This window comes from Oreochromis niloticus, linkage group LG17 (assembly GCF_001858045.2).
Source record: "Oreochromis niloticus isolate F11D_XX linkage group LG17, O_niloticus_UMD_NMBU, whole genome shotgun sequence".
Classification (NCBI taxonomy): Eukaryota; Metazoa; Chordata; class Actinopteri; order Cichliformes; family Cichlidae; genus Oreochromis; species Oreochromis niloticus.
The window spans coordinates 1,116,653-1,142,648 of record NC_031981.2 but is presented as its reverse complement, the minus strand read 5'-3'; the positions used below and the strand labels follow the sequence as shown (position 1 = coordinate 1,142,648).

Genomic DNA, 25,996 nt, shown 5'->3' with positions numbered 1-25,996 from the left:
AATTGAAATGACAAGCAGAGCCACATCTTTATCTGTTTGTAAGTGCTGTTTTATCTCACAAGTTCCCCTTTTTCCTTCTCCTACAGGAACAACTTCCAGATCTGTGGTCCCACTTCCAAAACCTGAACCTGGAGGCACACATGTACGCCTCCCAGTGGTTCCTAACACTCTTCACCGCCAAATTCCCCCTGTGCATGGTTTTTCACATCACTGACCTGCTGCTCTGCGAGGTAACGTCAGTGCACTTGTTATACTGATTACATGGGGAGAGGGCTTTAGTCTACATTGTCCAGAGTCCAGTAAGGCGATGCTCAACTGTCTGGAAACAGGAAATCAGTTGAAAGTGGATAGAAAGGAGGTTACGAGGGGTCGGGAGAAGTGTATTAGAGGAGAGGGTTGGATGTCGACAAAGACGACTGAAAACAGCTCTTCTGAGAATGCCTGGCTTCATTGCTGTGGTGTGGAAAATGCACAGAAGTAATGTATGCTGCAAGTTCTGCTAGCTCCACAGAAATATATTCCTCCAAGCAGTTTTTATTACCCCTCAGCCTGAAGACCGTTGTCAGATAATACCCGTCGATCATTAATCGTTAATAAACAGAGTGACGGGGCTCTGGGCCCCTTAGCTTCCTATTGTAAGTCAAATGTTAAAAACCTCAGTGTGCACCTTGATGGTTCCTTTAAACTGTGTGAGCCAAGGTAAAGCCACACCTTCCAGCTGATGTCTTTGGACGTGTTATTCATGTGTTCATTACTTGCCGAGTGGACTACTGCAGTTCTCTGTATCTGGTTTGGACCAGGCCTCTCTTTATCGTCTCCAGTTGGTCCAAAATGCAGCTGCTCGTCTGCTGACTGGCACTAAACTGAAGGAGCCTGTAACCCCGGTGTTGGCCTCTCCACACTGACTTCCTGTTCCTTACATGACCCAATTTAAAATCGTAATTTTTGTTTTAAAATCACTGAACGGCCGAGCTCCTTCTCACCTGTCTGAGTTCCTGTTTATTTGTCCAAACTAACCTTAACTATTCCACAGCCTTCTCTGTGGCAGGTCCCGGACTCTGGAATAGTCTTCCTCTTGATATTAGATCTGAACAAAAAAAAGCTTTGGCACATGGACAACGATCCCTGGGATATCTAGTAAGGCCAAATAATTGGCTTTTGTGGTCACTTCAAATATATAAAGAAATTACGGAAATACAGATCATCATGATATGTGTAGAGATGGTTTTGTGCAAATGGGGTAAGAAGACATTTTCATACAATACTAAGAGGATATGACCTATGAAAAAAAAGGTGCAACATCCTAATGGTATAAAAAATAAACCACTTTTCTGTCTCGCAGATCTGCTTTTAACACACGCTGACCTAAACAGTTTGGTTTTCACAGCTTTGTTTTAGTTATCCATTTATTTTATTCATTTTTCTATATTTTGCTGAATCATTGTTGTGCATTTTATTTATTTTAGTGGCATTTTACATTGTTAAGCACTTTGTGCAGCATGGCCTGTTGGTAATGTGCTGTATAAATAAACTTGACCTTGACCCTTTAAAAAAACAAAAGAAAAACAGCAAGTGCTGTGCTATAAAGGAGAGTCACACGATGTTGCCAAGCTAGGGGTGCTTTTGCCGTGGTGCAAATCCAAATCAGTTTCCACGAGCCCTTCTGGAATGTGAATGGAGACTGGAGTAGCGAGGGAGGAGTCGGTGAACCCAAACTGCACTTCCCGGTTATCAGTGGCCACAAGTAAAGGGCACACAGCATCGATGCTTCTGCTCAGGCCTTTTAGAGTCGATGCTATCAATGATCTAATATCATCAGGGCCACCTGACCTAATACCGATCGATGAGCAAGTCACTTATCATCTTACAAAATCTGTGTGACGGAAGAAGTGTTAGTCCCAGAAATAACGGGCATCACTGAGGAGCTTTATATGATTCATTTCAGATACGTGTATATATATCGAAAAATATATATTTCAGAGTTGAATTGACAAAAAAACCCCACACACTCCCAAACAGTCTTGGATGTGGTTCTATAGTACAATATATTCCTGTGTCGTCTCATGGCACTATACATGGTAAGTTAACGATGGCGATTTCACCCCTGAGAATGCACTTGGCATCGGCGGGGAGGAGAAGCTCCCTTTTCACAGAAGGAACCCCTGACACAACCCGGCTAAGGTTGGGCAGCCATCTGCCTCGACTGGTTGAGTGAGAGGAAAGCTGAGAGAGAGAAGCGGAGCACTGAGCATCAACAAACAGTGAACAGACTTGTGGGCCAGTATCCATAGATCAGACACATTCAGCTCTGGAGACTCGTGCAGAAGAACTACAGAGAAACTAGGAAACTGATACACAGACGAAGAGAGGGAATAATGTGCTGTTCAATGCAGTGTTTCAGTCATTTACACAAAATATATGAATACCAGAAAGACAAATATTGGGCAAAGTATTACACATTGGCCCCCCAGAGGATCTTGTGGGCGGTGTAGCAGGACTATGGGGTATGTGGCCAACAACGGTGGGTTATTGTTATCGGGTCCTTTAACAGAGCGGTGTTCCCGTCCTTGGCAAAAAGTCAAATCAGTTTTCAGCGGGTCGTGGACTCTAGAGTTTCGTCTCATCTCCACTCCTGTTTGATGATGTTCTTTAAGCTTCATCAGAACATGGCCCTCCACATACACTGAGGGGGTTTGCAGCTGGGTGTGAACCAGCAATACAGGTTAGGACCTCAACCCCAACCCCCGGGCCACGGACCGGTACCGGTCCATTTTTAAAAAAATCATTTTTATCATTAACTCGGTTTCCCTGGGTCTTTTTCCGTGTTGTAGTTGTCTTATTTTGAAAGAAATATTTACGCATTACCATAGCGACCAGAGAGCGTTAAGGGGCAGAGAGGAGGATGTTACTCTCAATGTTGTTGGTGCATTTCAGGAGGACGCTGCTAATAGAGTTACACAGTGAATTTGCATTTATTATTATATTTACAAAATAGCACAGTTTTTGTCTTGGTGGTATCATTTTATTTGGTTGTATTTATCCGCCACAACTTAAAGGCCGGTCTGTGAAAATATTGTCTCACATTAAACCGGTCCGTGATGCAAAAAAGGTTGGAGAGCGCTGGATGGGAGAGATGTAGCTGCCATAGACTTGGTGGAACCAGAAATACAATGGGGGCCATGTAATGTTTCAGCCTACGCACAAGGCTGCATGGGGCCAATAACAAAGCCCTGAGGAACACCTGATCTAATGCATGCAGATCCTAATGAACTTCTCATGTCATTCAGTAAGTGTGCAGCGAGTATGACCTGCTGTGTCAAATTCTGACTTTTAACACAAAGTAACCTTATCAGTTACCACCACCATCGTCCTTGGTTACAATTTGACTTAATGACTCTATTTTAAAAATAAACATACATAAACACGGTGGGTTATTAGTGTTTTCATTCCTAATGCTTTGACTGTCTCACTGTAATTGCGTCAAATGCAAAAGCAACTTTCTTCCATCCTCCTCCCTCTCTGCCTGCCTTCCTTCTTCCCTTCCTTTTTTTTTTCCAGTCTTCCCTTTCCTGCCTCCCAGTTAGCCCCAGGCAGAACAATTAAAAGTTTCCCAAGTCTTTCTCACCCATTGAGCCGCATGATGACAATCTGCCTGTTAAAGCAGCATTGTGATATTATGCCCCCCCTCATCTTTTTCGTCATTTCTCACTCCTCTCTTCTTTTTCCAATTTTTTTTTTTCGTGTATTGCCATTTTGTTTGTTGGACTCACACTTTGTCATTTCCTTAAACTTTTCGGTGGTGTGGTTTTTTTATCTTTATTTTCTTGTTTTCTTTTTCTTTCTGTTTGTATGTAAACCTGTAAATATGTCGCTGTTTTAAAGCAGGACAAATTCTTTGTTCTTTTGTTTCACTCTGACAATCTTCTTCTTTGTGATTGTTCCTCATCACTGTCAGACCCTCATTGTTAATCACTCTTTTTGTCTCGGCTGCTGTCTTTACTTGATGGTCTCCTTAGAAATGTATGCTGATCATTCCCCTCGCTCTATATCTATATCTCTCTCTAGATATAGATAGATCTTCTCTCCCCAGTTTATTCCCTCATAGTATCTCCCCGTCTCTGGATGTTTCTCTCCTCTCCCCAACAGCGTGGCCTGCTTGAACACACACTTTGAGATAATCTCTCCTCCCAAACACGCCTTTGATCATGCCTCAGCACTCTAGCGCCATCGTGAGGCCTGCAAAGATAGGTGTGTGGAGGCAGAGCTCCCCCTCTTTTCTCTTTCTTCAGATATTTTTAGAGCTGCTCAGATATTTTTAGCTCTGTGTTGCCATGTGAACTGGTTGTCACGGAGACCAAGGAGATGGGTGTTCCCATGCAGAGCTGGCATCCGCATTACATTTTCTTTCTTTTGGTCAAAATTACAAGCACTGTATGAAGAAAGGGTCGAAATAATGCATCAAAATATGCACATTATATATAAAACAAAGTGGTGTTTGTTTTTAAGCAGGACTCTGCGCCTCTGGATTGGCTCTACCCTGTGAAGCATGTATTTGGGTTTCTTTGTGCTGCAGAATCATTCGTAGAGTCCTCATCAGACGATAAAATGAAAAAGGTGTTTCCTACAAATTTTATGCTAAACTGAACTCAAAGGTGCTCTGTGGCATCGCTAAATAAATACTGATAAGCTAATTGTAAAAGACCATTGTTACTGTAATGGGAATAATCATGTTCAGCTCACACATCTGCTCGTCTGTGAAAATATTTATAAAGTTGTGTTGGAAGGACTCTTTCCTGGCGCTCCTTAATAGTAAAACGGCAGAAGCTTGTTACACAGTAGATATTTGTTTCCGTTTGATCCTGTAATTGCATGTCCAACGTCGCTATGATGAAGAGTTACACTATACTTGTGCATGTGTGCAGAGGATCCATCACTGTGATCGTGCATTGTGTGTTTATACTGGTGTGAATAAAGGTGTGGGTATGAAAAATAGAAAATAAGAAGCTGAGGTTATCCTGACCTGAGCAAAAGATGAGAAGTGGAGCAAACAGTTTCTTTTTGGTTTACTGTGGCAGTGATTCTTGCAGAACTCGAGATTGAAGTATTGTTTCCGAAAAATGTGACTCTGTTGGCTGTTTGCAGATTTTCATTTTTGCAACTCCAAAGTGCAGCGTCAAGTTTAAAATTGCTGAAGTGGCTTTTAAAAACTACACATGCAAACGAATGTAGCTGTTGTGTTTCTGTTGTTTCTGTTTTCACCAAACAATTCTTCTCTTTCAGGGTCTGAACATCATCTTCAATGTAGCCCTCGCCCTGCTCAAGGTTAGTCCTCACTTTCTTTGTACATCTGTGTTTAAATCAGTCTCTGCACACATAGTAAGCCCAAAGTGCAAATCAAAGCACATGCAGGCAGGATTGCACCCAAGAGGCATTTGTTTACATCTGTCCCCTCCTAGTGGTCAAATCACAAACTGCATCTGGAAGAGAGGAGGCTGGTTTAGTTGCATACACTTTGTGGTTTGTCCATTGAAAGCAAATGGTTATAGACTCCTTACAGTAAAGGCTGCAGATTTGACAGTGGAGGAAAACCACACTGAGCTGAACAATTTGTGGTAATTTGAAATGTAGCAGAGTTTTAGATGGGTTGTTGATGGTTTTGTATTTTATCTGATCGATTGGTTTGATCCATTCATTCATTCATTGGTTTACCAGAGACGGGATGAGATTCAGTAGGCTTGAGTATCATGGAGCCCATGGGTGAAAATTTTAAGGATATTCCAGATTTTAAAATACAAGAGAGAAGAAAAGCTGCAGGTTTTCTTCAACAGCATGATCGACAGGGTTTGTGTAATCACACTTACTGCCAGAAGGGGGAGACAAAAGTTACATATTTAATCAACTTCGTTCTCAATCACAGAAACCAGACGACTGGGTCACAGACTGTCCAGATACAGACCAGGAAACTGTTTTGTCTTTGATTTAAGGGATTATTATTATTACCTAGTATGCTAGTTAATAACACGTTTGGTTGATTTTAAATTGGTTAAAATTTTGGGCTTTTATTTATTTATTTATTTTTGCATTTTTAAATACCAAATGGTTTGCATGTTTTTGTTGTCCAAGCACAGGGGTGAAGAATTACTAGTTGTTGTTATTTTCTGTGTTTGTGGTGGGATAGTTTTGGTGTGATGACTGTGTCATAGAGCACGTCTGTGTCTGGCTGTTACAAGTATTTCATTTTGTGACAACACATCTGTTAGCTGGCTCATAATTACACTGGCTGACAGTTACCAGGTAAACAGATGAATCCTGGCATAAACAGCCTCACCTCCTTTTCTCTTATAGACACACCCGGAGTGTGAAAGGGTTGAATTTTACACAAACGTGTCATTAAAATGATGGAGCAACCAGGAAAGTTTCTCTTTTCTTTACCTTTCCTGTGATCCCAGAAGAAACTTCATGGCTGCGTTTGAACTTCTAATGTCTTGATCAATATTTTACTTTTACTGATTAATTATTCGTGTTTATTATCGATCAGTCAACACAAATGAATAAGGCCTGCATTTAAAATATCTGCATTTTTGCAAATACAAGAATAAATAAAATAAATAAATTACACTCATATAGTTGAATAACAATAATAATAACAATGATTATGATAACAGTAATAAGAACAGGTTGTGCTTTTAGATACTAATGAGGCAATGACTGTGCTTTTATTTTTGTCTCTGGTTAAAATTAAGGATGGCTGGTTTCTAAAAAGCCTTCCTCCCCTGTGTGTTGGCCATCATTTATTCTGTGTTGGAGAGAGAAAGATGCGGTGGATACGATGGTCGGAAATGGAGAACAAACGAGGAGGGAGGAGTGTGGAAGGGGCTTCCACTGCCTGTTTCTAATTGGCCGGGCATGACGGCATTCTCCCCAGAGGCTCCCTCCTCCTCCCTCCATCCATCCTGCACTCTTCCTCGCTCTCATCACCCCTCCCTCCATCTGTGTTCACCTCCCTCCCTCTCCGGCTTAGTCGCCACATCCACATCACAGCAGGAGCATAAGAGATAACGTTAGCGATCTGGACCTGAAGGAGAAAAGCTGTGTGTGTCTGTGATTTTATGTTTTGGTCTTTTTGCTCTTTATCCTCTCCTGCCGTGGATGCCTGCTCGGAGCCTTTACTTTCACTCACTTCCTCGTTCCCTTTCTTCTTTACCTCCTGCTCCTCTACCTCCACCTCCTCCTTTTCTCTCTTGGTTGGATATGTATTTGTCCAACATGCTACCTCTGTCCACCAGCCAGACCTCTGCAATGGAGCCGCCCCTGCTACTGATAACCATTAGCTCCTAGCATCACAAGTACAGAGAGAGAGAGAGAGGTTGAGGGTTGGAAACACTGTGGCGTGGCTTCGTTGCATTGCCTGGTCCCAGCTACTGGCCAGGGCAGAGACTCCTGCAGATCCAACACCCACTCGTACCCTCGTTCAGTGAGTCTGTGCAGTTCAGGGGAACGAAAAGGGACTTTCTACCTAAAGGAGGCGGCTCCTGAGCTCAAAAATCTACTGACAAATACAGACCGGATGCACGGCTGCTCCTGCTGATAGAAATCTGCTGAGTCCAGGCTCGAGCTGTGAACTAGGCTGCTGCTTACTGTGGAGTGGATTTGTGCAGAACTGAATGTCTTACACCCGTGAAGAGCAAAGACTGAAGGAGGCTGTCGTCACACACTTTCTGTTCTGTTCCATTTTTCCATCTTGGTTTTCACGCATCACTGGCTTGCGTGTGAGTCAGTGAGTTCAGCATCCGCTCAGCCATACTCTAACTCAAACACGCAGCGCATCGTCTCCTGCAGGCGCAAACGCGCCACGTTCCAAACGGACCACATCTCGTCCTTTTCTGCTTTTTGCTGGGACCGCCTGTCCAGGCGTGGAGAGCACGCAAAAAAGATCAGTGCTGTTTATTTCACTGTCATTTCAGAGAAATCAGACCTCGGGGAAGCTCCATTTGCAAAGTGGGTACAAACGTATCGATGCTTTGATGTGTCATCGCTCGCGCGCTGAGCCTCGAGCATTAAGGCCACGCCGCTGTGCAGCCTGAGCCGGATTTTCTCAGCGTCTTTGAAGTCAACGAAGGAAAAATAAAAAAAGGTGGCGTTCTTATCCAGTGCTGCTGTTTGCCGGAGAAGCACCCCACGTGTTGAGCAGCTCTGTTGCCAGGCAACAGTACGCTGGATTGGAATTGGTTAGGGGGAGTTTGCCAAGGGAAGAAGATGAGAGTGGGTCATGTGACTGGGTTTCAAAGCAAGTCTGGCAGGTAGCCGGAAGATTATTATTCAGCATTATGTGGAAAGCAGCGCCAACACATCGTTTCCTGACTGTGATTGTGTCGCACCGGGGGGCCGGCGCCGGCCTCTGACAGTGGTACAAGCTGAGCGGCCTCCGCCAACGTCTTGTCCACGTGTTGATAGTCTGCGTTGCCCGGATGAACTGGATCGATCTGAACGTCACGTGTCCTAGACGTCGAAGCGCCGGCTGCCGAGTTGCTGCGTTTCATTGGGCTCGTCTTCGATTCGTTTCCACCTGTCCTTCTGAGCGCCAGGCTGTCACGCCGTGCAAATAGCAGCTGCTCTCTCCTCATTCATCAGAACCTCAACACTTTTTGGCTTTTGACACTGAGCTGAGAACAGAGGTTCCCACGCCCCTCCTCGTCTACTCCAACAACACAGGAAACTCCTGGGCATCTAGACGACACGCTGGAGTCATCTTCCATCCTGGCCCCGGAGCGGGACCACCCCTCACCCTCACCCTGTCCCACCCCACCTCCATCTCCTCCACACTCCCCACCGCCCTCTCCTCCTCCTGTACCAGTCCTGACCCCGCATTTGCCCCTTCCAGCAGTTTGCAAAGCAGTGGAAGATGGAGAGAGAAAGACTGAGGAGAGGGCCCACGGCAGTCAGGCCTCAGCAGACTCTTTCTGCAGGGTCATGGACCTTCTTGGGATGGGACACCGGCTCTTCGTCCCCAGGCTGCTGGCGGTGAGAGAGAGATGCAGGGATCGAGTGATGGTTGACTGTTAGACCAGTTAGACCAGAGTGTTTTTAATGGGGGAAGAGTTTGTGGGGAAAACTGGGAACGCGTGCCTTTAAAATGCAGTCTCAGTTTATCAATTTAGTAGTTGTATCAGTCGCCGTTATGCCTTGACCTTTGACCTTTAAAGACAGCTGAAATTGAAAGTGTAGCTTGCATATTCTACTCCCTGCAGGTCACATTGCATACATGCCGCTGACTGCTTGAAATGTTCTTTACAGCACGTGCTGTTTGTTTCCTGCCTGATATCACCTCCACATTTATTCCATCTGCAGAAATGGAACAAAAAAATAATCTTACAAGGAAAACGCTGTTTGGTCGCTCTCAAAGCACACACTCGACACATCCTGGTGTCTTTGCATCTTTACACCACAGGATGGCGGTATTGTTGTTATTAAATTCTCTGTGATCTCTTTTCCCCCATAAAGATGATATTCGACACCTCGGTATGTGTCAATAAACACGTGGTTTGACGACCATTAGAGTGGGAGCTGGAAAAGAAAGCCGCTGACTTTGAGTTTCGTCAGGACGTGTTACCTCTCGTCTCATCAGAGACTTGAAAAATGACAGAAAAGAGCTTCAGTGGTTATTCCTAATAGGGTTTCACGGGGTGAAGGGTTTAAATATGGGAGTTACAAATGATTCTCATGCTGCTGCTTAAACATGGTGGTTCATGTTCCTGTGCTGAAGGAGGAGAGCAGCACGGGATTAGCAAAGCAGGACTACGATGAACTGTGAGCTAGAGCTCTCAGCCTTTGCTTAGAGATGAATTAAAGTAACTGGCTGCACAGGAAATATCATTTTAGAAGACTACAGTGTAACTATTGTTTTACAATAAGAGCTATAACACACACGGGAATGCTTACAGTGTGTAACTACAGACAGTCGTCTCTGTATTATCACGTGTTCTTAGTCTTTGTGAGTATAAAACTCTCATTAAGACGTTTGTGTGTCTCATTGATTATCCCTTGTTGTTCTCCTCTCTCCTCCCACTCCTCCTCATCTCCCAGACGTCTAAAGAGGACCTGTTGCAGGCAGACTTCGAGGGGGCTCTCAAGTTTTTCAGAGTCCAGCTCCCCAAACGATACAGAGCTGCAGAGAACGCCCGAAGGCTTATGGAGCAGGCCTGCAACATCAAGGTAAGAGAGGAGCTTGGAATAGTTGTGCAAGTATGTACAAACACACAAGACCTTTGCACATAATGCAAGGGTATTCTTGTAAATCTTGTATCCACTGAACCAGATGAGTCAGAGGTGCAGTTTTGGCTTCTGTATGTGGTTGTAGTCTGTAGTAGTCTGGACCACAGTAGCACCTGTGGTTTGTACACGGTGCACTCTCTCTCAGGTAGCCTGCAGTGGTTCATCGCACTCGCTGAGCTGTTTATTCATGTGCTGGCTGCGATTCTGTCTGTCGGTGCCACAGCAGGGTTACTCCTGTTTCACGTGCAACACGCTCTGCAGAGGTGAGCTGTGACTAAATGCTGTACTTTAAGGAATATTAGTGATTACGTTGTCTCATTCCGGGTATTAAAAGCCATCCTGAAATGTAAAAAGCATCACTCACTGTGAAGCAGGAAGGAACTGAGCCCTGCTGTCAGTGAGAACGCTCTAATTTAGTGATGTGCAGTAGGTGGAAGTATCTGTGGAGCACCAGGCCAGAGAGGAAAGGGAAGCGGGTGTAGATTCTGTACCATATGCTTTATTATCTTTGCTTCTTTAGTCTTCTGTAAAAGTCTTTATTGTGCATTTGTTTTCCTCTGCTCTGTGAATCCATCACCTACAACACAGTTTCTATGGATGGCAGTCCAGGCCGTGTTTTCCCTAAAATACTTCCTGATGCCGTTACGATCCTCCTACTGACCTTAAAGCGGCCGCTGGCATTCAGGGAATTTGCCGAGTTCACGGTACACGGCGTGTGCGATACTGTGTGTATTTGTGTCAGCGGTGTGTGTTACGACAGAGGCAGGAAGGAGAAAAAAGATGGAAGAGATAATCATCCACCGTCCTCTCCCCGGCGTCTCAGCGATACGTGCTGTAATATTTAACATTTTCTTATCCCGAGCGAGTCGGCTGGAGGCCACGTTGATAGGATGCTGTTCTCTTATGATTCTCGTGTGCTTCTGTGTTTTTCGTCATACAGGATATCCTGTATTGCGGCTCAGTATTCCTCTGTAGTGGTGACTTTAGTAGTATTTTGGTTCTGTGCACACACACAACCTGTTTACTTCAAAACTGGTGTAAAGTTTGAACAACTAAACAGCATAGACGGTGTTCTGTGGTGTGCAGTGCACCGTTCAACAGGCGTCACAGGAAGGCTGTGAAACGGTGACTTTGACAAAGTGTGTGGTTCCCATCAGTGTCCTGATTCACTGAACCCTGATTCTGTGTTCCTGACACGTGACGAGGAAGATGAATTATCGTCAAAGAACGTGTGTGTGTGTGTGTGTGTGTGTGTGTGTGTGTGTGTGTGTGTTCTTCTGTCTGGAAGGATGACGAGCAGAAACACTTTGCGCCTCGTTCTGCTCATTCCTTTATGGTTCCTCGCCGTTCTCTCGCTCCCCCGTTGTTTCTCGGTCTTCTTGCGTTGGCGTATTTGGTTTTCCCGCTCTTCTTCTCTCTCTCCTTTGAGAGAAACCGTACGAGCTGAGCACAGAGTTTCTTTTTTTGGAACTTTGCTCAAACAAAAACACAAACTGTGGTCGTCTTCTTGCCGTCTTAGCCAATCAGAAACATGCAGAGTGGCTCATCGGATGAATGAAAGTACCGCCGCGATCGAACGAGGTTTGTGCTGAATGTGGAATGTTAGGGTCACTGACTCGTTATCATGAGACTTACTTCAAATGACCTGAAGAACATGTTAAGTTGTTCATTTTGGCCTCACAGTTGAGACTGGAGATGGAAATGGAGAATTCAGGGATTTAAAGCTTTTTGGGAGAGGTGAGGAACCAAAACTCCTCCTTGGATGAAAGTAGTGACTTTACACATTTGAATCCATAATCTGTGATATAAACGTCATAGCTGAGAGACTTTTCTCAGCTCTTCTTTTCACACTCGTATTGTTAAACCTTTTCTTTTTTAACTTGTAAAATAGATTTCCTCCCCGTGGACAGAGGTGTGAGCAGATTAACACAGAAAGGGCCTCAAAGAAAACAGTAAGAGGAGAAAGGAGTCTTGCTTTTTGTCTGACTGCCCACTCACACCAGCTGACCCACAGGTCACATGTTACATAAGCTTGAATATGTCACGTTACACAACGTCACATGAAATCTTGTAACCGGGCATGCCAGGCCACGTTTGGTTATGGCACTCGTGTCACAAAACCTTCCACTAATCTATGGACTTGTTACGCTCTCGGCCGTCCCACACACTCACTGATGATGACTGTGACTGTCTGTTAGTCATATTTTTAACAGGCGAGATCAAAGTTGAGAGCAGAAAGCAGCCACTGTGAACATATCTGATTTTCCACTCATAAGAAGTTAAACCATTGGATTTGTATATTAAAGGTCGTTGGACCCAGGAGCCATCTTTGTGTGGAACACATGCTAGCACCGCTTTAGCTAATGGGCAGAACGGCCCCCCAGCTCTTCTTTCTCTTAAACCCCCCCCCCTTTCATATTCTCTGCCGACGTTTAAATCGGATCAACCAAATTCTATAAGCTGCTTAAAACGGGGAAAGAATTCACTGGAATTCACTTGATGAACACAACGGGTCGTAGGCTGGCTCAGCCTTTGTGGGGATCAGGAATTTGAATTTCTAGCCTTCTTAAACGTTCATCGGAGCGCAGCTGGAGTTATTAAGAAAGCAAAACTTTAACGAACTGAGAGGAAGAGAGGAGAAGGCTGTGCTGGGTCTCTATAAGTGATTCTACCCTTTTACACAAACACAGTGTCAAAGAGAGGCTGGGTGAAGGCTTTGAGTTATTACATTATTATTACATTATAACCATATTGAAGGGGTTTGGGGAAAAGAGCTCGAGCCGTCCGTCGCGCCCTCAGGTTTGGCTCGGTTAATAGTAAATGGGTGTAGCAGTTCACTGGAGCGTGTGCACCTGAAGGTCAGTGTTTAGTATTTGAATCCTGTAGCACAGAAACGTTCTCCAGGCTCAGTGAAGGACAGTCAGAGCTCTTCTTTGGATGCCGGGCGCCGTTTTGTTCTGTTCTCTGTCAGGACGATCCCACACTGTTTCAGTAATGCTGATGTGTGGGGAGGCCCATCCATGACTGGGAGCTTTCCACTGTGGCTGAAATGCAGCCCCAAAGCATGACTGTGCTTGAATAACTCATAGGCCAGTGTTGAGTCATTTAGCAAAGAAAAACATGTTCCTCTGATAATGATCAGCTACAAGGACTGGCCTGAAAACGAGTTACTGTGCAAAGACAAACACTCCAGACTGTGAGGTTTTAAACTCCTGGGTAGATCACAAAGACTAACTTTGCCTACATAACCTGCCTCGTTACTGTGCAGCGTGTGGCTGCAGACTCGCTGCTGACCAGCTTGTGACCATGTCTGAGGAGAACGTCACAGTTATTGTGACGTTTCACTGCAGTGTGGAGCTTAATGTAGTTCTTAATGCAGCAGAGCTCGAGTTCAGCGGTCCCCAACCTTTATTGCCCCACGGACCGGTTTATGTCCGACAGTATTTTCCAGGCCTTTAAGGTGTCGCAGATAAATACAACAAAATAAAAAAAGTACCAGAAAAAGATGATTTATTCATAACACACGGGAAAAGACCCAGGGAAACTGAGTTAACAATAAAAACCGATTAAAAACCCTGAAAATCATAAATTTCACACCCGAGCTTCAACTCTCGCGGCCCGGTACCAAACGACTCACGGACCAGTATCGGTCCGTGGCCCAGCGGTTGGGGACCGCTGCTTATCTAATCAAACAGACTCGGGACAGTTTCCTCTGGAAAATGGAAACATCTGCACCACAGCAGTCCAGTCACTGGGCCAGCCAAGCCCATCGGTCAGCAGTATTCTTGGTTCCCATTGGTCAGCTCTGTCCGGTCTCATTCTCTGTGCCTTGGTGTCGGTTACTTATTCAGTTTGAGTGAAGACCAGCCAATCACAGCAGACCGGTCTGTAGACTCTGTTAGACCAACTCCTGGCTGGTTAGCTAGTAAATATTAACTTTTAACTACTTCATTTTACTTAAACTTTAACTTTGTTGACTTTTAAAAGAGTAATTTGACACCAGGATTTAAATTAGTGTTGTTCAGTAAAAGTAAAAAGTATACTACAAACTATAACCCTACAGTTTAGCTCTGGCTATTGCATCACATTGAGTGGATAAGACTGAGAGAATAACAGAAGGGAAAACTGTTGACTCTGAAGCTCCAAAGACGCTTAAAGAAAAAGGAAAGCAGGAGCTTGTTCATGCATATGTGGGTTTCACGTGTAGATTTCAGCTCTGGGTCCTTTCAGAGAATATTAAGAGTGTTCGGGCGTCTTCCAGGACAGCTCTGTATTTGCTGTCACTTCACTTCCTGGGTTGTGCTGTTGGAGCGATGTGCAACAGAGAACGTCATGTCACTGTGGTTGATCTGACAACTTCCTTCCTATGTCCCCTAACCTCTCACGTAAACAGTGCAGATGTGTGAACGAGCCTTTATCTGTATTTTTGTTACCAGCTGCAGGAAACAGAAGACAGAAATCTGCAGCCTGAAAAGAGCTGGAGATAGATCAGGACAGGGAGCGATAGCGAGAGAGGCACAAATGAGAGAAGCGAGGCAGCAGCAACAGGGAAGTACTCACTCAGTGGAAGGGAAGAAAAAGCAAACTCATCGTCCTCTGTCACACACTTCTAGCGTTACAGAGAGAAACAAACAGGTGTGTTGTACTGCTCTCTCGCTGCCCCCACCTCTCCTCCTCTCACTGGGCGGGGCTCGGCTCCTGAGGGACTCGAAGGCAGCCGCTCGCCTCCTCCGCTCACTGCCAGGAACAAAACCTGTCGGCTGCACTCTCCCGCTTTTCCTCCTCCTTGCTGCCGGGAGCAAGCGGGAGTCAAGATGATGCAGGAGGTGTCTATCATGGTGGCGTACGATGCTCACGTAGTCGACCGACCGGGTGAGGAGGACACCTTGGCGTGCTTGGTTGCCCATTCCAGACCTCGCCGAGCTCCCAGACCAGTGGTAGGTCTGTTCTGATGTCTTGCAGTTTTTTAAAAATCTACAACAGTTTGGCCTCATGTTTCCAATGACTCTTAGTTACTGCAGTGTTTAGAACAGGAACATTTGAATTCACCTGCTGCTGTAGCTGCTTTTCTTTTCTAATCTGTTGTCGCTTTCTTATCTGTATTTTATTTTTTTAACCGTTAAGCGTCCTGCGTCATGCACAGAGGTGGAAAATGCCGGTATTACTGAAAATGCATTTTTCTTTCCGTATGTTAAACGGTGTAAACACGTGTGTGAGCGTGTGGGTGTTTGTTCCTTTCCCTCTGAAAGTGTGTCAGATATTTGAGGTTTGTCAGTCACTGCTGCTTCGTGACAGTCACTTTGTTTCAATTACTGATCTTAATTTGGAATCAATGAGACGTGTGTGTTTCCGTCACGCGCTTAATTGAATTACGTGCCCTATTTTTTTTTTTCCTTTGGCTCAAATGTCCAGCTGGTGTCGTCCTCATTTCCTCGGCTGCTCCTTCTTGTAAGTGGACTTCACCCTTCTTCCGTTCTTTGAGTCTGATCTTGGAGGTTTGGGACCAATTCCATTTTCTGCAGCAGCGATTCAGGTCAGGAATCTAAAAGTGGGCCTGGGACCATTTTGCTGCAGGAATCTCTGCTTTTCCCTTGATCGGAGTGGACCCTCTGATATTTACAGTGCCAGGGAGCCCAGTTTGATGGAGTCCAGTGGGTACAGTGTGTGTTACTCAAGTGGCCTTCAGCAAGGTGATGCAGCTCATGCGAGCTTGCTAAACAGATCCACCCCTGAAATTCCTAAAATATAAAAAACAGGATATATGTTTTACTGGAAATGCCAGCATGTACTGCCTGCAGTCAGTTATTAAACAGTAATAATTACAAATCATTTATTGTTTTCTTTATCTATTTTATTAATCAGCGCAGTCAGTCCAAAGTGCTGTTATACAAACATGTGAGCAGAATTGAACCGACGTGAGGATGAGGTCGGGTCACGGGGGCCTGAGGCCAGGGCCTGGCTGACCATGTAATGGAGTACTTGTGTTACGTGTAATGGAGTATCGTCTGGCATACAGGTCAGTTTACTCCTTGCTGTACTGCTGTGTGGTGGTAGGATGGGGAGGTTATTTTCATCCCAGTGTCACCACACACACCAGTCTCGTCCTGCTTGTCCCGCCCACGTGGTCCTCCGAGCCCTTTCATCGTCTCAGCCCTGCAGCTCGTCTTTGTCAGCGCTCGTGTCTCTGTGCAGTCGACACATTGCAGTTGCGGACACTCGACTTTTCTCCACCATATTGTGTTTTGTGGCCCTGTGATCTTTGAGAAAGCGCTCGGATCGTCCTGCGCTCTCGCTCGTGTGGTTGAGCTCTTTACATCTGAAAACTATTTTATCATTTTTGACTTTCCAGCCAGTGAAATGTCTCTTTTGGCCCGTTTCACACAACACATAATATAGGGCGTGACTCGTAACTACACACATGCATATCACCTGACAAACGAGAGAATATGCACAGACCTGCTGATAAGGTCGTGTGTATGACGGAGTGTAAAACGCAGAGCACTTCCCTTTAATACTGCGAACCTTAAAATACTGCGAACGATGAAAGATTTACGGGTTATTTTACACACTTTGGCTCACTGTGAAGGAAAATATGATTTAAATTCTCGGGAAAAAGTCAGCTGGGAGCATATACGTGAATGTCGTCGTTTTATGATGTCAAAACGAATTCGAGGAAAACTGGAGGTTATGGAGGCGGCGGTGCTGTTTGATTGTAGCTACAGCAGGACTGGATTGTTGCTTCTAACAAAGCCTGCACATTTCATTACACAGTTGTGTTGTAATGTTTGTGTGTTTTACGGGTGTTGTTTGAGGGCAGCGGGTGTATAACAGCAGCAGCGTAAGACACATTTCTTCAATGATAGTTTGGCTGACTCATAGTGATAATGTTAAGAAACAAACAGTGAAGCTGGCTGGCTGTGAGATGAGGAGAGTAAAGGGAAATGCAGCAGAGTTACATGAGCAGCCGCGCAGAAACTGCAGTAAAGACTGAATAAATGCGCCCGTTTACTTCTAACTTCAGTTATCCTGCAGAAATCTGTGTGGCGCCATCGCACGCAGGAAGCCTGGAGTGTGTGCAGCTTGTTACTGGTTAGATTACGTTATAAGAACGCCTGAATGGATGAAATGAGACAATAAAGGAAAGTGAATACGACACAGCAGAGAGGGGGGTTTATTTAAAACAGCAAACCTCAGGAAGCATGAGTCATTCCCTCGCCCTCGCTGAAACCCTCGCTCTCTCTTTCGCACATATTCAGATTGTGTTTGTACAATAATTTATGGCTGCTTCGTATCAGGTTTACGTATAAATCAGCTGAGATGGAAGCTGGCTCTTTTTAAATATTGTTTTAAACTTGGCGTCCGAGGAGCTGACCAAGAGAAACCTCTTAATCCAGCGCTGCTGCTGCTGCTGGACTGAAGCATCAGCTGGTTAAAAATGCACCTGCAGCAGCTCATCGTTGCTCACTCACCTGACGCACACAGACCCACAGGGTCAAACTCCATAGTGAGAAACACTGGACAGCTTGGTCCAAAACACCACGCAGTGAATCTGTAGTTGAAATGAATCTGGCAGCCCTGCAGGAGAACACCACATTCAATTTGTCTGCATTGTTTTGTTACAATAAAGCGATTATTAACCAGCCGGCAGAGACCAGGCTGCTCCTTCTTCCCACACAGATAACGACAAAACGAGTCTGAGAGCTGTTATCTGCTCGGGAATTGAGTGTCCAGTAGATAACAGCGTGACGTTCGCCGTAGCGATGCCTGAGTCGTAAAGTCGAGGTTTAACTCGCAGGTCATTGACAAGGACAGGTAATGACTGCCCAGGTGGGCGGTCTTAATAACTAGTCAGTCCCTCCTCTGGCTTTTAATCATAATGGAAATGTGCAGCGTGATTTTTATCCTTGTTTTAAGCTAATATACTGCTGCGCTGTGTTGGCTCATTTTCCAGGATGTAACCTGTGACGTGGGCACTTACATTGCTGTATAGTTCAAACACTGAGCTCCTTCTTAATGCTTGTACACCAGCTTCAGTATTACTGGAGAAACATTTTGCAGTATTGAAGCTAAGCGAGAATACTCCTGGATGCTGAGGTGCTTTCTTTTTATCTATATTATCATTTCTAATATCCAATCTTAAATGTACAGTGCATTCTCATGAGTACTTCAGATAGCTTTTGTACTCCCTGTACTGAACAACGTCCTCCAGTACAAATACTTTCCTTCCAAATAAGGAAGTCTTTTATCTTTCTGTGTTTCTGTTGTTCGCACTATTACTCCGGTGAGGCTGTGAGCGCTGCTAGCTTCATTCATTCCCCTTCAGTGTAACATAGTGTGTGAAACAGGCAGCAGTGGAGGATGCACATACTACTACAGTCTCAGAGGAGGGGGTCATGTGACTGTGACCGACCTGGAATCCCCAGCCCTGGTAGTTGGCGCTATGGCAACGCTGTTTTCACACAGGGGAGATAACGTTACCACCCACCTAAACCAGAAACACACACACACCTAATGTAGTGAAATATGCGAGTAAAGCTCTGGTGTTTGGCCGTCTCTTGGTGTCGAGGACTTTGGTAATGCTTCCTGACATTTTCCAAGCAGAATGGGAAAGTTCAAGCTTCACTGATCGCCGGTCGAGTCTGTTAAAACCTTCAGTCTGATAATGAATCTAAATCATTTCATGATGGATTTGGTGCTTTTTACAAGTTGCTGTGACTGGTTTTGCAGAACAAAACTGCTGAAATGATTTCACATAGTGAGCCCTGAGCACATGCACCGACAGCACAGTTCCCCCGTAACGTGTCTGTCACGCAGCGTGCAGCGTGCAGCGTGCAGTGTGAACTGGACGTTTCTGATCCACGGTTACGACTTGCTGATTTATAACAGTACATTGTAAAGCTTGTGAACGTGGGTGTGGGTGTTTGGTTTCTTTTTCCTGTTTTCTAATGATATCTCATTGGAAAGTAGCAGAACAACACGCAGATGTGCAGCAGATATTAACACTGATAAAGGCAGATGGAGCAATAGCGAGTAGAAACTGTGCAACACAAGCCACAACACCGCACCAGCTCGGCAGCGATGTTCGGAGTTTGATCGCTTTGGGGTGATGTCCCGTGACACATCACATGGATGTTATTTCATGAAGCCCCGTTGGTTTGATTCTCAACATGACACCTGACTCTGACCTTTGACCCCTGCTGCTTATTCCTGTCATGGAACGAAGGCATGAAAGCAGCGTTGGTGCAGAGAGAAGTAGCTGATGGTTCCCGCCGACTCAGGAAGATGATGCAAGAGCTGAGAGCTACTGACTGTTTTATCCAATTCCCTATTCCCACGCGTCCCCACCCCCCTCCCCCCAGCTCACAAACAACTGGGATGGGCTGAGATTTTTATCAGGCCAAGTAAACAAAGTCAACAGTAAAATGATGATTTAATTAACTTTGCTGTTGTTTTCAGGTCCCGACCAAAAAGCTGAAGAAGTTTGAGAAGGAATATCAGACTCTGAGAGAGAGCCAGCTGCAACAAGAAGACCCCATCGAACGATACCAGGTACGCACGCACGTATAGATAAGATTCACCTCGATTTGCTTTTTTGTATTTATCCCGCCAGGTGTGGAATGTAAATCTCCCTCTTTGTTACACAATCACGTTGCATGAAAGCAGCCTCCCCGAGCTAAAGTGCTCAGCACTCGGCTCTTTACGTTTCTGATGAAGGAGCTGCTTTTATAGATAAAATTAGCCGTGATTCCAAGATTAGAAATGGGCACATCGCTGTTTGATCTGTTTTTAAAACTGTTTTGACGTGAAATGCGACTTTTCTCGCTGCGCTGACTTTCTTCATCATCGACCCTGCTATTAATAAAAATGTATTTTTGGGCTGAGCTGCTGGGTTGTTGTGGTTGCAAAGGTTTGTATCCACTGAGTTTATCTTTCTCTGTTCTTCCTGAGGTAAAACAAACTGTGTGAGGCAGATATTTAATGATTCTGACAAGTTTTATTTTTGGAAGCTCACAAAGAGACCGTCCAGCTGCTTGAACAGGACAGTGTTACTGTATGACTCAGAAAGTAAGGCGAGCGCCAGAGTAAAGAGTGGATGTTTCATGTAAGCGTCATGTGACAATGAAGAATTACCTCCACTTGGTTTCATGTTTCTACCCACAATTAGGCCCAAACCTAGATGCACAAGTGGCTCGTAGTAGTAAACCTGCCTTTGCTCAGTTAAGCACATCAGGCAGTATTTCTCTAGTCAGTAAAATGGAATACATAAATGTGCGCGGTATATGATAAATGCTATTAACACTAAAATAATTAAAGACAATGATGGGAGGGAGACGAGTGCAGCACTGTCACTGAGAACAAAGTAAATGTGACTTTCCTGCAGCGCCTGAACAGTGAGGTGGCCGTCTGAAGCTGCTCCTTTAAATTTCCAAGTAAAATTATGGAAGCAGCATTTGATCTAATCACAAGACACAAACAACCATGACAGCTTCATCCCCCCCAAAAACCCAAATTACATCTGAATCTGCTTGTTAAAGGCAAAAGTGCCACGTTGGTGTGTAAGCTGCTGCTTTTAGAGGAAGGAAGAGTTTATCACAGATAAGCTGCTGAAGCAGCGGCAGCGTCTCTGTAAACAGCACAAAGACGTTCTCCTCCACAACAACAACACAAAAAACACACAAGTGTTGCTGCTCGTAAAATGTAATTATTTCTATGTAGTTATTTTGTTGCTAATGTAACAATGTTTCTATAAGGCTTCAGACCCCAGTTTAAGTGTGTACTGGCTTCTTTTGTGTCCAAGCAGATGTACTTTTTTTATCTGCAACACAAACTGAATTATTACTAAAAGCAGATAAATGTAAGGGAGGGAGGGGAGAGTCGGGCTGGGCAGCGTCAAGCAGAGAAGGGAAGCTCGTGTCAGGATCATGTGTTAAAGCGTGCGACTGGAGGCTCGATTTGAAAACGCTCGGTAAGCTTCTGCCCCAAAAACTATCATTTCATTTATATTTATGATGTGTCGTTTTAAAATGCCGAGTCCTGAATCTCTGACTGTGACTTCCTTTATGTGTTTGTGTACTTTACACCACGCTGACTAAAGTAGTTCACGGTCTTGTTGTAAACCATCAGATGTGTCATCGTTCTAAATGATGACACGTGTGTGGGTAACACAGCTGATCTCACAACAATCAAACATGTTTTTTCCTCTTTGTCTTTGAAGTTCCTGCTGCCGTTTGTAAATAACAGATAAGCTTTTCAGAGCTTTCAGATGAACCATTTGTTTTCATATCATAGCGTACGGAGACGCAGGCAGGAGAAAAGTGACGGGATATCAGGTCAGATGACTGCTCACAACCATCACAACAGTTTTGTCCCATTCATGGTCGTCATGTGAGCCTGTTTAAAGGCAGGCAGCAGTCATGAGACTCAGCTAATGGTCTGCAGTGAGGACTTGAGCCTGACACGGCCGCCTATAACTGTAATGTCACAATAACCCCTTTTGGTGGAGTTAAACTGTGGTCATGTGATGATTATATTAACACTAAGTCTGGATGAACCTCACAGACTGTACAGCAGGGATGTCTGTCAGCCAATCCAGTTTCATTTCATTTATACAGCATCAAATCACAACTCAGAGATCGTCATATATAAGACCTGCTTTTTTCAACCCTACGTCTGTTTTTCTACATGTAAAGAAATGCTTTGATTATCCATCGACACCATGTCACACCTTCCCCTCAGGTAAGAGTCGTGGTCTCATCCTGGACAGCTCTCTTTCCTTCACAGCACATATAAATATTTTCATGTTCGTAATATTAACCGCCTTCGTCCTTCGCTCACTCCAAACAGTACCGCTGTACTTGTCGATGCTCTTGTCACATCTCGTTTAGATTACTGTACTTCTCTGTGGTCTGCCTCATGAGTCTCTCCTTAAACTGCAGTTATTTCAAAAAGCAGGAATTAAATCGACTGAACCTGTTCTTAAACAGCTCCGTTAGCTTCCAGTTCACCTCCTGCTTCTTACTGTCAAAGCACTTCATAACCTCGCTCCTCCATATTTATCTGATCTCCTCCATACGTACTCGCCCACACGTACACGCCGCTCTTCTGTGCAAAACATACTGTCAAACAACGCTTAAATAAACATAAAAATAAAAATTAAACGTGCTAAGTAGATATATACATGAGTGCAGGTGGGGATCAGTGCAAAAATAGAATGATGCAGTGAACACAGTGTAGCATCATGTGTTTGTAGTGCAAACAGTCATGTGGTTATTGTTCATGAGTCCAACAGCAGAGGGGAAGAAACTGTTCTTATGGCGAGAGGTTCTGGTGCGAATGGACCGGAGCCTCCTGCCTGAGCGGAGCAGGTCAAACAGACTGTGTCCAGGGTGAGAAGGGTCAGCTGTGATCCGAGCTGCACGCCCCAGTGTCCTGGAGGTGTACAGGTCCTGCAGAGATGGGAGTCTGCAGCCAATCACCTTCTCAGCAGAGCGCACAACACGCTGCAGTCTCTGTTTGTCCCTGATAGCGGCTCCAGCGTACCACACGGTGATGGAGGAGGTGAGGATGGACTCGATGACTGCAATCGTCCGTGTTGGCAGGTTCAATTTCTTCAGCTGCCTCAGGAAGGACATCCTCTGGGCCTTCTTTATGACGGAGGTGATGGTGGGCTCCCACTTGAGGTCCTGGGTGATGGTGGTACCCAGGAAGCGGAATAAGTCCACAGTGGTGATGAGGGTGTCAGTCAGGATGATGGGGGGGGGGAGTGGGGCTGTGTGCTTCCTGAAGTCCAAAATAATCTCCACTGTCTTCTGGGCGCTCAGCACCAGGTTGTTGTGGCTGCACAACAACCTTATTATATTATAAATCTGTCAGCATGAGTCTTTGGGATTAAGTTGTAAGAAATACAGATTTTTTTTTTATGAATTAAAACACAAATCAAAATAAATGTAAATTGCTTTTCTAATATTTAATGACTTCGGTGCAGTATAAGTGTAGCAAAAGCTGTAAAAATGTGGAAATACAGTTAAAAGTAAAAGATGTATGCCCTCCTTCTGGCGACCCAGACTGGAGCATTGTTTTGGCTCGATTGTGGCCCTCGAGCCTTGTGTTTGACACCCCTGCTTTACAAGTATATTTGATTTGTGTGTGTTTGTGTCTGCAGCGGGAGAACCGTCGCCTTCAGGAGGCCAGCATGCGACTTGAACAGGAGAACGATGACCTGGCACACGAACTGGTCACCAGTAAAATCGCCCTTCGGAATGACCTTGACCAGGTAATAAAAAGTCTACGAAACCTCCAAACACTCTGAAACCGGAGCTGTGTTTACACATGTGCTGTAGCCGTGGACAGTTTTACATAAATAAGCACACGTGAGAATGCAAACGCTCGACTCGGTCAGAATCGGTCTTAACCTGCTGACTCCTGTTACGAAATCTGTCTGGTGAATTTTCAGTAAAGGGAACGTGGCTCATGCACAGCCTCACGTAGCAGAGGAAGTATTCCAGGTAGAGCTCGGACGAACTGCGCGGTGTGAAAGCGACCAAGCGACCAGATTAATGAGTGTAGTAAACGGTGCGATCCTGTAAAGGAGCAGGTGTTTGTGTAGTCTGCTGCTTGTGTGCACATTGTTTACTACACTGTGTGTGTGTGTGTGTGTGTGTGTGTGTGTGTGTGTGTGTGTACGTGCACTCAGGCAGAAGACAAGGCCGATGTTCTGAACAAAGAGTTGCTGACCACCAAGCAACGTCTGGTGGAGACGGAGGAGGAGAAGAAACGACACGAGGAGGAGACGGCTCAGGTAACATCCACACTGCTGCGATGAATGACGCTTAACAGGTTACATCAGTGACCAGAAAACACCAGAGTAAGCTGTGCAATTACAGCAGTGATCAAATAAAGCAGGCCCTGTATCAGCAATCTAAATCGGCCATTCCCAAAGTCAAGAGTGCTGCGGCCCCCAAAAACCAGCCAACCAATCTTAAATCTTCGCTCTAAGGCAGGAGTGGGCAGTGTCCAGCAGGTTTCAGATCTCACACTGGGTCAACATATCTGAATCAAATAATTAGTTCATTACCGTCGGATCAAGAATGCGTCTAAAGCCTGCAGGACACCGGCCCTCGAGGCCTGGAGTTGCCCACCCCTGCTCTGAGCAAACTACAACAGAAAGCCCTGTATGTCCTAACCCTGCCACTGGGACACAAAGGTCAATACAGAGCATTACATTTAAGTAATATCACAATAATAATATTTTCTTTTTATATAAATAAGTTGAACTGAATTTCTGTTGTTACTGTGGCCCACTCGCAGTACCTGTGCAGCCCACCAGGGGGCCTCAGCTCATGCATTGATCTAGGGCTGATTTTCTTTCTGTGTAATTGGTAATAATGAACCAGTTACACATGAGCAACACCCAGTAAATAAAAATCCCAGTTTTTTATTTACTGGAGAGATCATATATGGGTCACCAGTCGATGGTTACTAGCGGGCTCTAAAAGAGCAAATCCAGGTAAAGTTACTGTGTTAAACACCTCAGTTGTGTAGTTATGCACAGTCGGCACATCTTTCTCATTAGTTTTTTGTTTTAAAATAATAATTTTGACATCTTGTTCTTTCTGTCCCAGCTGAAGGAGGTGTTCAGGAGGGAGCTGGAAAAAGCAGAGCTGGAAATCAAGAAAACCTCAGCAATCATAGCTGAATACAAACAGGTCTGCTGGCGTCTTCTCATTTACAGCCTGTGAACTGCACACATTGATATATGTATTATTACCTTGTTAAAGTCAAACATAAACAAGTTTCCTCTCTGGGTTACAGATCTGCTCCCAGCTGAGCACCAGGCTGGAAAAACAACAGGCGGCAACAAAAGAGGAGCTGGACATCGTCAGGGTGAGACGATCCTTTTAATGCAAAGTGTGCTTCAGATGCAAATTAGGAGACTTGCCAAGTCCGAAGGAAAACCACAGTTGCATGAGAGACCAAAAGACCTTTGAGCACTCTCGGGCAAGTTCAGGTTTGTGCAGTATCACACCCATTAAGGACTTGACTGCACAAAGTGGTGCTCTGTGTGGGTCTAGCAGAGTACCGCCTCGGGCCTGGATAAAGGACTCTCAGATCTCCTTAAATGTGATACGGTGCAACATCACATTGTGGTAATCAGGATGCTGTACGGGACATAAAGCAGCTGGAAATCATTGAAACTGTTTGTGTCAAAGTTCAGCTTGTGATTGTAATAAACCAGGTTTGAGGATTCATTCTGAGACCAGCTTGAAAAACATCTTTGCACCGTTTTCACTGCAAACATCAGATCCGTCACAAATAACAAACAGTGAATTTTAAACCTTTGCAGTGATGATCAGGCTTTGAATATTAGTGTTGTCGTAGTAACTCTGTGTGTTTCTATTCACCCCCCCCTGCAGAACAAAGTGATGGGCTGTCAGAACTGCAGGGGCCTGTTTAGCACACTCGGGTCCCTCCAGACTTCGTCTCCTGGCGGTGACAAGACGTCTTCGGAGCCACACGACGAGGAGAAGGACGGACTGAAGGAGCAGCTGAGACAGCTGGAGCTGGAGCTGGCACAGACCAAACTACAGCTGGTGGAGGCAAAGTGCCGCATTCAGGTCAGCAGGTGTTAACGGCATCTAGTGTATTCAGGGAGGCATGCCAAGCACGTGATCCAACCAAAAGCTGTAAAAACATTCAGCTAAAACACAGAGATGTTGCTGATGAT

At 45.0% G+C, this 25,996-nt stretch overlaps 1 protein-coding gene across 5 annotated transcripts in view; it reads left to right on the top strand.

Moving 5' to 3' along the window:
- The window catches only part of rabgap1l (RAB GTPase activating protein 1-like), a 96,180-nt gene that overhangs the window by 67,489 nt on the left and 2,695 nt on the right, over window positions 1-25,996 (top strand). For 3 of the 5 annotated variants that reach the window (XM_019346801.2, XM_019346800.2, XM_019346802.2), the window contains 9 exons: window positions 87-230; window positions 5,281-5,322; window positions 10,084-10,212; window positions 19,729-19,821; window positions 23,435-23,545; window positions 23,966-24,070; window positions 24,894-24,977; window positions 25,084-25,155; window positions 25,686-25,886. In XM_019346801.2, coding sequence (XP_019202346.1) covers window positions 87-230; window positions 5,281-5,322; window positions 10,084-10,212; window positions 19,729-19,821; window positions 23,435-23,545; window positions 23,966-24,070; window positions 24,894-24,977; window positions 25,084-25,155; window positions 25,686-25,886 — 981 coding nt within the window. Of the gene's footprint in view, window positions 1-86; window positions 231-5,280; window positions 5,323-10,083; window positions 10,213-14,635; window positions 15,210-15,684; window positions 15,721-19,728; window positions 19,822-23,434; window positions 23,546-23,965; window positions 24,071-24,893; window positions 24,978-25,083; window positions 25,156-25,685; window positions 25,887-25,996 lie in introns of those variants that run through there. The other 2 variants (XM_019346804.2, XM_019346805.2) reach the window with 2 other exon arrangements.